This window comes from Halichoerus grypus, chromosome 3 (assembly GCF_964656455.1).
Source record: "Halichoerus grypus chromosome 3, mHalGry1.hap1.1, whole genome shotgun sequence".
Classification (NCBI taxonomy): Eukaryota; Metazoa; Chordata; class Mammalia; order Carnivora; family Phocidae; genus Halichoerus; species Halichoerus grypus.
In genome coordinates, this window is record NC_135714.1 from 136135299 (window position 1) to 136147826 (window position 12528).

At 41.7% G+C, this 12528-nt stretch overlaps 1 protein-coding gene across 4 annotated transcripts in view; it reads left to right on the top strand.

Moving 5' to 3' along the window:
- FNIP2 (folliculin interacting protein 2) overlaps positions 1 to 12528 on the top strand; it is a 137848-nt gene that overhangs the window by 60223 nt on the left and 65097 nt on the right. For all 4 annotated transcript variants that reach the window (XM_078069367.1, XM_078069368.1, XM_078069369.1 and 1 more), the window contains exons 2-5: positions 5956 to 6082; positions 8743 to 8874; positions 11221 to 11321; positions 11436 to 11507. In XM_078069367.1, the coding sequence (XP_077925493.1) occupies positions 5956 to 6082; positions 8743 to 8874; positions 11221 to 11321; positions 11436 to 11507 (432 nt within the window). The remainder of the gene's footprint in view (positions 1 to 5955; positions 6083 to 8742; positions 8875 to 11220; positions 11322 to 11435; positions 11508 to 12528) is intronic.

Genomic DNA, 12528 nt, shown 5'->3' on the forward strand with positions numbered 1-12528 from the left:
GTCATTCCGATCTCAGAAAGTTGGAATGGCACACCATTGCTTGTAGAACAAACATACATACATTCCCTGGGACAGCATTCAGGGCTGTCCATGAGTAGTCCTAAACTGTCTTTCTAGCCTCATTTCTTGTGTAATTCTTCTGCTGTAGACATAATCCAACCAACGAAGACTTTGACTTTGTATCATTTGATTTTTTGTGTTTGTGCCATGCCCTTACTCTGCAACGACTAACTCCCCTGTTTACGTGGAATCCTTGCTGTCCTTTCTAACTTCATCGGTTCAAATATTGGTGCTTCTGGGAATGTTTTCCTGTTTTTTCCCTTGCTTTCTATATTCTGCCTTGTCCTTTTATTTTCATGTAGTTTCCCATATAATTGTGTCTTCTGGATTTTAAATTCATTGAGAATAAGGACTTATCCAGTTCTTATTTATTGTATCTCCCACCCTCCTCCCCAGTGCCAGCCTTCTTTGGCTTTCTTGGCTTGTGGCAGTGTAACTCCACAATCTGTCATCACCTTCCCTCTGTGTCTGTGTCCAAATTTCCCTTCTCTTATGAGGACACTAGTCATTGGATTAAAGCCCATCCTAATCTAGTATGATTTCATCTTAACTTGATTACATCTGCAAAGACCCTGTTTCCAAACAAGGTCATATTCACAGGTACTGGGAATTAGGAATTGAGGGGAATTGAGGGACATGATTCAACCCACAACACATGGTTATATATATTTTATTTTTACATTTTTTTTTTTAAAGATTTTATTTATTTGACAGAGAGAGACACAGCGAGAGAGGGAGCACAAGCAGGGGGAGTGGGAGAGGGAGAAGCAGGCCTCCCGCCGAGCAGGGAGCCCGATGCGGGGCTCGATCCCAGGACCCCAGGATCATGACCCGAGCCGAAGGCAGACGCTTAACGACTGAGCCACCCAGGCGCCCCATTTTTACATTTTTTTATTTAAATTCAATTAGCCAACATATAGTACATCATTAGTTTCAGATGGGTTATATATATATATATTTTAAAAATAATTGTTTTCTGTACTTAACTCCTTTAAACTATTGCTTGTCACCTTTCAGGTAAGTAATTTAGACTTTGGTCACTTTCTTCCTGCTCTTGAGTAATTCCAGAAATAAGGTCTGGTTTCACTTCCTGGCAGATTTTAGCATCATGGAATCTTAAAACTGAAGAGGGTCCATCTAAGTCCTTTTGTTTAAATTTTACAGTAAGAAAAGGTAGATAAACCATCTTATTTTCTTGTGCCTACGGTCAGACATCTGTGGCCATAGATAGACAAATCATACCAGGGACCAGTGTTCTGTCCTTGCTTTCAACCAAAGCAAAAAAATGAGGTAGTTCTGATTAGAATAAACATCTTTCAAATAGATATCTTAAGGCAAAAGCCCAAGGCTTATTTTTTCATACCTCTTTGAGTTTTGCAGAGTTGCCCTCAGTAAAACACCAGGAACCATGGTTGGTGCTCACAGAAGCCCCACAATAACTTTTGGTTGAACGTTGAAGGGAATGCGGACACACAGAAGATACATGTGATGATGACTAACTGAAGCCTTGTATTAGGGAGGATGGTAGGGGAAAGAGCTGACAGTGTGCTGGGGGATTTCCCTAGATTATCTCCTTTAATCTTCACACCAGGCCCCACTGGTGCTGCTTGGGGGGGCCTTGCCCAAGGCAGTCACACCAGTGGGAGGTGGAGCTGAGACTTGATCCCAGGCCTCTCTTACTCTGAAGCACTCAGTTAATGTCCTTTGTCCTGCCTGTATTTTCTTTGTCAAATTACTCAGCTGTAATTTCCTCTACTAATACTAGTAATGACAGCTGACAAGATTTTTTTTTTTTTTTAAATTTTATTTATTTATTCATGAGAGACAGAGAGAGAGAGACAGAGGCAAAGGGAGAAGCAGGCTCCCAAGGAGAAGGGAGCCTGATACGGGACTCGATCCCAGGACCCTGGGATCATGACCTGAGCCAAAGGCAGACACTTAACCATCTGAGCCACCCAGGCACCCGACAGCTGACAAGATTTTAATTAGGTATTAAATAAGACAATATTCATGTGGAAGAAGGAGAGTGGAGTTTGCCATATATTTTATAAAACATACCTTTTTAAGGTATTTGGGTCAAAAAATTAGACAGTTTAATATATGCAATTTTCCTTTCCATATCTTTTATTTCCATTCTTTTAAAATTGGAAAAATTGCATGACACATTTAATAAGGTGGTATGATCATTAAAATCTCGGCTCTTCTAGTCAGGCTGTCCTCAGTTTGAGATTGGAGTTGTGGTTACCCCTCAAAAGGATTGAACAACTTGCTTCATAAATTATAAAGCTGTTTTGGCAAAGTGTAATTGTTGGGGCAAAATAAGTCGAACATGAAAAAAAGACAAACCCTCTTTGCTTTCTTGCTTTTCAACAACTTTAGTCTGTGTACTATGTTTTAATAATTTTGGAGGCTATTTTTTTTTGAAGTTTTTTTTTTTTTTTAAAGTAATCTCTGTATCCGGCGTAGGGCTCGAACTTTGTGTAATTTTAAAATTTAGTGGTTTGGGGCACAGTCATCAGGACTTTTTGGGTTGTAAGTGACAGAAAACTAACTCCAGGAATAGTGCTCTCTCGGAAGCAGCCAGCTTCGATTGCCCCTAAGAATCTATCTCACTCCATTGCTCACCTCTGCTTTCCTCCACATTGACTTCATTTTCAGAGATAGGCTCTCACATCATAATGGCAAAAAACAGGGTTATCATTTGCCAGCCGAGCAACTGTGTTTGGGGACTGGCTTTCACAGCCTAGCTGGGGGTCTGATTGGCCAGGACTGGATCACAGACGACCTGTGGACTGAGAGAGAAGAAAATGATTTCCAAAATAAGCTTGCCATGTTGTTATCAAAATCAGGAGGAAGGGTTGCCGGACATGGTAGTTTAGAACATAGGTTGTTATAAGAAGGTACAACCAGAACTTTCTATTTTTTTGGGCTGGGATTTAAGAAAACTGATCTGCTAACTTGAAAGAATATATTTAATATTAACTACCACTGCCTGAAGAAAGAAAGAGCCAGTAATGCACAACTTGTGGTTGGTACCAGACACTGTATCAGTTTTTTGTTTTGTTTTGTTTTTTAAAATTGTACCATTAACAATTCTCTTAAGTAATTAGTAACATTTTGGAGCCCTTACCACATGTCAGCCTCTATGTGAAACACTTTACATATTTAATTCCCACTGCAGCTTTGTGAAGTTGGCATTAATATTCTCATTGTGCTGATGAAAAAATGGAATCCAGATGTATCTGACTTCCCTGTAGTTGATGATCTTAATACTACATATTATAGTTTGCTTTTGTTAGTCCGTCTCCCTAACTTTCTCTCATCCATATCTGGGGAGCTCTTCCTCCTTCCCCAGCTTTCTGTAGGCAGATAGCACTCCTTTTGCCCACATCACCCCTGCGTCCCACCCCTAAGTCTTAGCGGTTCTGCCCCCTGTTGAACCCACCTCCAGGATCTGTTTGCTTTCCTCTACCTCAGTTGCTGTCACTCTCACCTTCCTGACGAAGAGCCTGAACTCTGTTAAGAAATTCTGTCTGGTCTTCTTGCTTCCAGTCTTTATCTCTCCCCCACCCCTGTTTTCCTTAGAAGAGCCAGGTTGAATTTTTTTAAAAAGTATAGACCTGAGTTTATCAGTCTTTGTTCATCTTGACTTCCCGTTGCACTTAGGGTATGATCTTGGCTCCTTCCTGTCTTCCCAGCCTACCTCTTGAGCTCTTCTTCTCTGGCCTTTTTTTTTTTTTTTCCTTTCTCTTCTACATCTTAGCATGCCCTTCCCTCTTCCTATCCTGTTCTTCATTCTCTTTCTTTCTTTCTTTCTTTCTTTTTTTAAGATTTTTTTTATTTATTAGAGAGAGCATGAGCAGGGAGGAGGGGCAGAGGGAGAAGCAGGCTCCCCACTGTGCCCGGAGCCCAGTCCAGGGCTCGATCCCAGGACCCTGGGATCATGACCAGAGCCAAAGACAGATGTTTAACTGACTGAGCCATCCAGGCGCCCCTCACACTTTATTTCTTTAACTCTTACTTCTTTAAGCCCTGTTTAAATGTTACTTCCTTAAATCCTCTGTTTTTTGTGTTTTTTGTGTTTTTTTTTTTGCTTTCTTATTAAGCTCTACACCCAACATGCAGCTTGAACTCAAGACCCCAGGATCAAGAGTCACATGTTCTACCAACTGAACCAGCCAGATGCCTGCTTCACTTCCTTAAATCCTTAGGGACTTCCCTGCTCCTCAGATCTGAAAATATGAGACTCCTTTACTTTTCCTTTCTGCACTTAGGACAGTCTGTAATTACATACTCATATCATTATTAGCCCAGTATTCCCCACTAAACCACATTCTCTGTGAGGACAGGGACCAGGTCTATTTAGTTAACTGCTGAATATCTAGCATCAGGACTGCAGTGCCTGAATCATAGTAGGCATGCAAATATGTGTTGAATGGATCAACAGATTAATAACTGAAAATATCCAAAGCAGTGCGTTTTATATTTATTCATTTTTTTAATTTTTTAAAAGTAAGCTCTGTGTCCATCATGGGGCCTGAACTCAAGACCTGGAGATCAAGAGTCACAGGCTCTACCACCTGAGCCAGCCAGGTGCCCCAAAGCAGTGCATTTTAAATGATTACCCTTTTTATAGTTCTCGCATTCTCATTTCATTTATTACTCAAGAACAAACTTAGGTTTAGAGCAGTTTTATCCCAGCAACTTTTGGTTTACTTAGGAATGTTAAAGGACAAAAATTTAACCAAGTACATTTGAAGTTCTAATTAGCTCTCTTACTCAATTCATGAGTGGGGCGGCATCCCATCCAGCAAGTAGAGGGGTGCTCTGAGGAGTTGTACAGAATGGACGGTTTTTACAGGAAGGAGGATGGAGCAAGGATTGTTTCAGGCTAGGTCATTTTCCCTCAGGGGGAAGGACAAGGGTCTTATCATGCACATTACCTCCTCTTCTTTAGGCCTGGAGAAGGCCCAGGTGACAGATTACCCACGTTGGTCAGCAAATTCCTGACTGGTTAATACTGTATTTCTAGGGGAGGTTGAAACTGTAGTTAAGTTAGGTGTTAAGTCCTGGTTTGGTGACTTGGCTTAAGTGACACCATTTTGGGCCTGTGGTTTTCTTTTTAACAGGAATAAGCCATGCTTCCTTTATTGCTGATTGTTATTGTTAGCAATTCAGATTCTCTGCAGTGATGCACTTAATTTTTTTTTAAGATTTTATTTATTTATTTGAGAGAGAGAGCATGAGCAGCGGGGAGGGGTAGAGGGAGAAGCAGATGCCCCACTGAGCAGGGAGCCCGATGAAGGACTCCATCCCAGGACCCTGAGGTCATGACCTGAGCCAAAGGGGGACGCTTAACCAGCTGAGCCACCCAGGCACCCCTGCACTTGGTTTTCAAAACTTCTTTATCAGAGCCAGCTATAATAGAGGAAAATTCTAAATTTTGGGATGTCATTCCACTCCATTTAACCTGAGCCTGGGTGGGTGGAAGAGGAAGAAAGAAGGCCCCGCTCGCTTGCTCCAAATGCTTCCCTGGCCAGTAACACAGAAGCTTGAACACTCCTGTACATCAGGTGTGCCGTCCCAGAATGCAGGCATCCAAATTTAGCTTTCTCTACACATCCTTGTGATTTTGGGTGGCTCTCTTTGCCCAGAGTGGCTTTGGAAGGAGATCTTCCCAACCTTTGTCGTGGACATTTGGCGATACTCGTATGGCCCATTTGAGCCCACAGACGAGGCTGTCTGTCCCCGGGTGTGAGGGTGTGACGGGGTCATCATCTCTGCGCCCTTGTGGCCTTCTGCTGCACATAGGTGCACCGGCTCGGAAACGTGGCTCTCCACGATCATTCCAAGTCTTGTGGATAACGTAACCTTTTCTCCCTGTTTAATCCACAGTTGGTCATGTTCAGAGTTGGACTTGAATGAGATCCGCCTGATAGTTTACCAGGACTGCGAAAGGAGAGGCAGACAAGTCTTGTTTGATTCTAAAGCGGTTCACAAGACTGAGGAGGTGGCAACCCAGGTACGAAATGCAGGTTTGCTTTCATCTTTTTTTATTTGTGCTGTTAACCACCCCTCTGAGCAATCGTTTATTAATTCATACTCTTCTCTTTGGGCTGTATTGTACAGTATCATTAATGGTTCAGAAGAAACAGAAAGGCTCTCCGCCACCCCACCCTGCTGCATTTGTACTCTATTAATATACACAGGTGAAACTGTTAGCAAGGAATCATGACAGATGCTCAGTAGTGTACTATAAGTATTACTAGAGGTAAATTTGCTGGTGAATTGCAATTCAGTAGTATTTGGATGCCAAACATGTGCTGTGTAATAGGAAAACTGAGAACTCTAAAATTCATAAAGCGTTAGCCTGAAGGGAAGTTAATAGATCATTCTGTCTAGTATTTCACATAGATACCAAGAGGTATTACGTTGCACTAGGTTAAACAAAATTAAATAGCTTTCCTTAGCATAGGACTTCAGTATGCTAACATACACTTTCATCTTCAAAAGGGAGTGCTTCTCAAACCCATCTGACCAAGGCAGCTTTATTTATTTCCCATTTTTAGTGGAGAGCAGTGTGGTGGTGATGGTGTTCTGGGGTGGGGCGTGGGAGATCTGGGATGTTGGTAAAGTGAGGACATAACAGCCCTTGATCCCTTAGAGCCAGAACAGGAAAGGTATAAGGTCATGTGTCTGGGTCCAGTCCTCCCTGAGTCTTCTGGACATCAACCCAGGGTACGTCTTTAAGTTGTCGCCTTTAGACTTTTCATTCTTTTCATGTTCAATACCTTGCTATCTATACTGACCAAATTCTGGAAGTTCATAGAATGTGTAGCTAAGTAAATGAATAGTTTATTTCACGGTCTTTGTTTCATCAGGGCCAAGGGGCTCTTTTCCTGCTTTTGATAAAGATCATTTCTGCAGGAAGGAAGTATTTGGTTAAAGGCAGTTTGGCTGAGTAGATTCCGTAGTGCTTTAAAGTGGAAGTCTGCCAGGTAGCTAATCATTACAGTAGTTGTTGGGCTTGTTAGGTTGGGGGTGGGGGAGGGATCTCTCAAGTGATTCACTTGTAGGCTTTAATGGTAGATTTGTATCAAAGTTGAGGTGAGCCGGCACTTGACCCTTTGGTGAACAGGACATGGTCCCCTTGATTTCCCACATCGTTTCCTGTTTCCCTGAAGGCCTCGCACAGGTAGTTTAGTGGGACACCCGCATGCCATCGCTAGGGCTCCTCTTGGTGGTAACAGGTGGAGAAAAATTCTCACTGGTTTTCAAAAGGAACTGGAATTTTGGCATATCGATATGAGAGCAGTGATAACACTGGAGTCTGGAAGTACTCATTTAATCGAGAAGGCAGCTAGGTCCAGAGAGGTTATAACTTGCCCAAGGCTACAAAAAGAGCCCCCCCCCCCCCAAAAAAAAGAGTGCTCTATTCACGTACCAGGTATTAGCCCCAGTTATAGACTGCTCAGTATGTTGTACCCCAGCCAGAGGGTCGAGCAGTCGTGAGGCAGGTGCGGACTTAGTGTCACTTTAGGCTCTCTGAGAGGCTGTGTTTCTGGTTTAAGTGGTATTAAGTAACAGCTAGAGCTGAAGAGGGTGTTGAAGGAGTGCCCGATACCTGGGAATGACCAAGTATGACTTTGAGTGCCATCGCTGCGGGGGTGGCTGTTACGGACCAGTGCAGTGTGTGTTTTCCTTACATTCTTTTCCCATTTTCAGCCCCCCACTCCCTTGGCAAGCGCAAGACCTCATGAGTTTGTATCAAGCACATGACTGCAGGCATTTGCATTAGACCACCAATGTGACTGTCACATTGGAGATTAGATAAGCTGCAGTTGCATTCATGTTTTTCCAAGCAAAAGCTGCCCACAGAAAAGCAAGTAAGACTCCAACAGAATAGAAACAACTTGTCATAGGTGGCATAGGATGCTTCTGTAGGGAGTAATATATTTCGGTGTAGGAGGAAGGGCAAAATTAGTAAAGGGGTATCTTTATACCTTTATGTCACTGTCATAACTCTATTTAGGGAATATATAGTAGATAATCTTCTATTACCCCTAACCTTTAGAGGTCACTTTTCCATCACATGATGTATAATTCACAGGAGCTCCTATTTCAGAGTTTTGGTTCATCTTTCACAAATTCGACCTCATGATTTTCTCTCCTGTTACCTTTAAAGGAGTGCTAGAGAAGGTGTGTCATTAAAAATACAAACTCAGACTTTCCAAATTAGTAATTTTGCTTTCTTACTTAGTTCCATTTGCCTGGTAAAATTTTAAATTTGAAGCAATTTCTTTCTCCACATCAATATTTATAGATTATGACTCTCCACAGTACTAACAGATTCATTAATAACCCAGAGATCAGATCTCACTGACGTTTTCAAGACAGGAATTGAAACATAAATAACAGTTGAATTACTTGAGAATATTCACACTACATAACCCCCGTGTTCTGTCCAGTTACCTTTCTTCCGCGTGCCTCCTTCCCAGATACTGTAGACTCCCGGGAAGCGCATTTTTTGTCCTCAGCAAGAAGGGGAAGAAAGCTTCTGGTTTTCCGTGCAACTTACGCACAACATAACAGAGTGATTTAACAAAGAAATGCCCAGTGCAGAGCGTGCTGCGGGAGCCTGATGCACTTAGCAGTACTTACCTTGCCTGTCTGTCTCCCCAGAAAACAGAGGATGCCCCTATTAAACTGGCAGCCAAGTGCTGTCAGGGCAGCGGCAGCAGCAGCAGCGTCTCATCCCAGAGCTCTTCCGGGGGATCTTTGCAGCACGCCAAGGAGCAGCTCCCGAAGTACCAGGTAAAACCGTCCCTGCCATGTCCCACAGCCCCTGGGACTGAAGCCATTTACTGTAATTTCTCCACAAGGAAGAATACTTGCTTGAGGCTCCTACTCCAGGAACATGAGCATATGTATTCGAAGATGTGCTCTTAAATGTTTCATGTCAGTGCTGTTTTCACACTTCAGCTTTTGTCTCTTGATAAAAACTATAATTAAAGCGAGGTGACCCAGTATAATACATACTGAGTGAGGAAGAAATATTGCAAACGAGGTAAACCCTTCTGTTTTGCTTCCTTTGTTGCCCGAACCTGATGAAAAAGCACGGATTTTCCAGTTTTGTTTTAAGAATTTCAAGGATTCTGAGGATGTATATGGGCATCCTAAGAAAATAGCACATGCCAGTCGGAGGAAGAGAACCGTGTGTAGGAGAAGAAAGAAAGGGCAAGATGTAACTTGAGTGTGAGGAATACGGGGCTGGTATCAGGGGGTGTGTGTGTGTGTGTGTGTGTGTGTGTGTGTAAGGCAGTAGAGGATAGGGATTAGGGTTATTGAAAAATATTGGCGTACTAGACATAAGGGAAGAAATGTTTCGTAAATACTGAAGAGCAGGACAGTGTAAACTGATGGAGGATGTATCAGATTTTTTTTTTTTTTTTGACTCATGGAATTTTCCATGTTCCTGGAAAAGCAAAGCCAGGTAAATTGCCAGCAGCCACTGGTCTATGGAACTTTGTTAATTTCATGTTCAGGATTTGGGCCCCGCATTTGCACTTATTTCACAGTGCTCCTGGGTCTCAAGGCAGTTGGTGATTAAAAAAGTATACAGTGAAATTTTCAGCTAGTTGAGAATTACAGTTGGCATGTAGACCTTGTACCCCAAGAAAAAGCAGATTACAAAATGCAGGTGGTGGGTGGAAGTTACTAATAAAAAATGTGAAAGACAGTTGGTTTCTGTCTGCATGTGGTGAGAAGAGGTTGGCGTGAGCTATAACCAAACAGAGAGGAGCCTAGTTAATCAAGGCTGATAGGTGCATGTTTCTCTTTCCTTCTCTGCAAACATGTCTAAGTAGGAGTGTATATGTGCATTTGTGTGTGCATGTACTTGTGTGCGTATATGTGTGTGTGTGTGTGTGTGTGTGTGTGTGTGTGTGGATTTGGAGTTTAAAAAAAAGATTGAGAAGAGAAAGTTAAGAACAATTCCCATGTTTTTGCTTGGGTGGAAAGCATACTAGCAGAGAATCTGGCGCTGGATGGGCTGGGTCAGAGAGAGACGGTTGTTTTGTCTTGGTCGGCTGTGCTGGGGTGCCTGCAGCATATCCTAATAATACATTACCATTATACATATGTGATAATATACATATTACATATAACATATATGATATGTAATAATATGTTGTTATGATATGTGAATGAATGTGTTTGGATATAGGATTCTAGAGTTCAGGGAGAGGTCTAGGCCTAGAGTAAAGATGTGGGAGGTATTCCTATGTAAAGAATAACCAGAATCCCAAGAGTGGTTGAGAGTGTGGACGGTGACTAGGAGTGCCCTCTGAGAAACAGCCCTGTTCAAGGGATGATCTAAGAAAGAAGAGATTCAAATAGGAGAGTAGATAAAAGCAGCAGCTATCGGGAGAGATGTTTAAGAAAGCAAACTGGAAAGTGTACTGGATTTGACTGGAAGGCAGAGGCTATATCACTAGGTCAGTTTGAATAGATGAGGCTGCAGTAGGTTAAGCAAATGAGACTTGGGAAAGTTGGAGGTAGCTCAGGCCTACCCTTGTGGATGACCGAAGGGACAAGAAAAACTGGTCAGAAGCTAGAGGGGTCAAATATTTTTGAAATATTTTTTGGTAAAACTTTCAAGGTATCAGACCATCTGTTACCTTTTAGACCCTCACAAAAACTCTCCCTGAGCCAATTGGCATTTTCATTCAACACTGTTAATTATTTAGGTGAATAGTACTGAACTGTGTTTCTTTTCAGGATGTATTTTTGGTACCAAGAGAAGAGTTACCCTGTTTTTTTTTTTTTCAGAACTTAATCTTTCTCTGTAGAGTTTATAAAGGGAGATAATGAAAAATCTTTGCCTTTCATAACAAGATTAAGAATGATCCCTGCTGAGACACTGCGATCCTGTATGGAGATATTGTGCATAAAGATGAAATCATGAACACAAGTAATAATTTGGGGGAAAAAATAGCCAATCACCATTATAGATTAAGATGATCAGTTTCTGCTCTGAATTTTAGTTACCTGCTACACTAAAGACGGACCCATAGATAAATAAGCGTTATTTTCTGTTGCATTACACATCACGTTGTGCCACATAGTAACTTTGGTTTTGGTCTCTTCCCTGTGTGGCAGTACACAAGACCAGCTTCTGATGTCAACATGCTAGGGGAAATGATGTTTGGCTCAGTCGCAATGAGTTATAAAGGCTCCACTTTAAAGATACACTATATCCGGTGAGTTTGAGCTGCTTTTTCTACTAGTTGGGAGAAATGGAATGGTGATACTGGCTTCTTAATTCAAAAATGCATCTCTCCCCCCCCCCCCGCCCTTTTTTTGTTTTCTTCCAGTTCTCCTCCACAACTGATGATTAGTAAGGTATTCTCTGCTAGAATGGGCAGCTTCTGTGGGAGTACAAATAAGTAAGTGTGGGATTTTGTACCTGTCTTTCCCCCTCTCCCCCATTTTTTTTAAGTGGCTATTTCTGGCTAGAGTAGTTCTTCCAGGGCCATAAGTTCTTTTGGAAATGAGAAGTGGGAAGAGTCCACATTAACAAAGGGATTTTAAAAGTGGCCATTTTCCTGTGCATAATGAGTATGAAAAGGCCTTTGACTTTATCAGGTGGCCTTAAAGAGAAATGACTGTTTATTTTCCAACATTATTTTATCTTAAAAAAAGAAAAACAAAAGACCTGTTGGTTAGTTTGTTAATTTATTTCTAAAGGAATGAAGTATGTGGTGAGTTTTTCCAGGTTCCTAGGCATATGTATGGCAGGATGGGTCATATGTGCTCACCATCTCTTCAGCCATCAGTGTAGCCTCTATGATTGATAGGTACTTGGGCCGTGCACTTTTCTGATCTTCACTCCTCTGAGTTTTTTTCCTCCTCTAATTTTACACTTCTGTGTAGACTGAGAATACTGATGTGTCTAACTTAACTTTTATTCATGTATTTCGAACTTCTCAAGCAGAAATAGTTCATATGCTTCATTTTTGAATAAAGCAAAACATTTGTTATACTTTGGTAAGTTTGTAAGAAGTTTGTTATAAATTAAAGGGGTATTCTTAGGGGTCAAATGAAGGCTGCTCTTTTTTATATTCCTGGGAAATTAAAAATATTTTCCTTTGTAGATTTGTGTACCACTGAGTAACTCTGCTTACTCTTCAACAAAATAATGAATTTAACTTTTTTTTTAATTGATTTTTTTTTTTTTAAAGCTTTTATGTATTCATTTGCCAGAGAGAGAGACAGTGTTTACAAGCAGGGGGAGTGGCAGGCAGAGGGAGAAGCAGGCTCCCCACTGAGCAGGGAGCCCGATGTGGGATTCGATTCCAGGACCCTGGGATCATGACCTGAATCGAAGGCAGATGCTTAACTGACTGAGCCACCCAGGCGCCCTGAATTTAACTTGTTTAAGCATTTAACATTGGACTGGCGTTACTT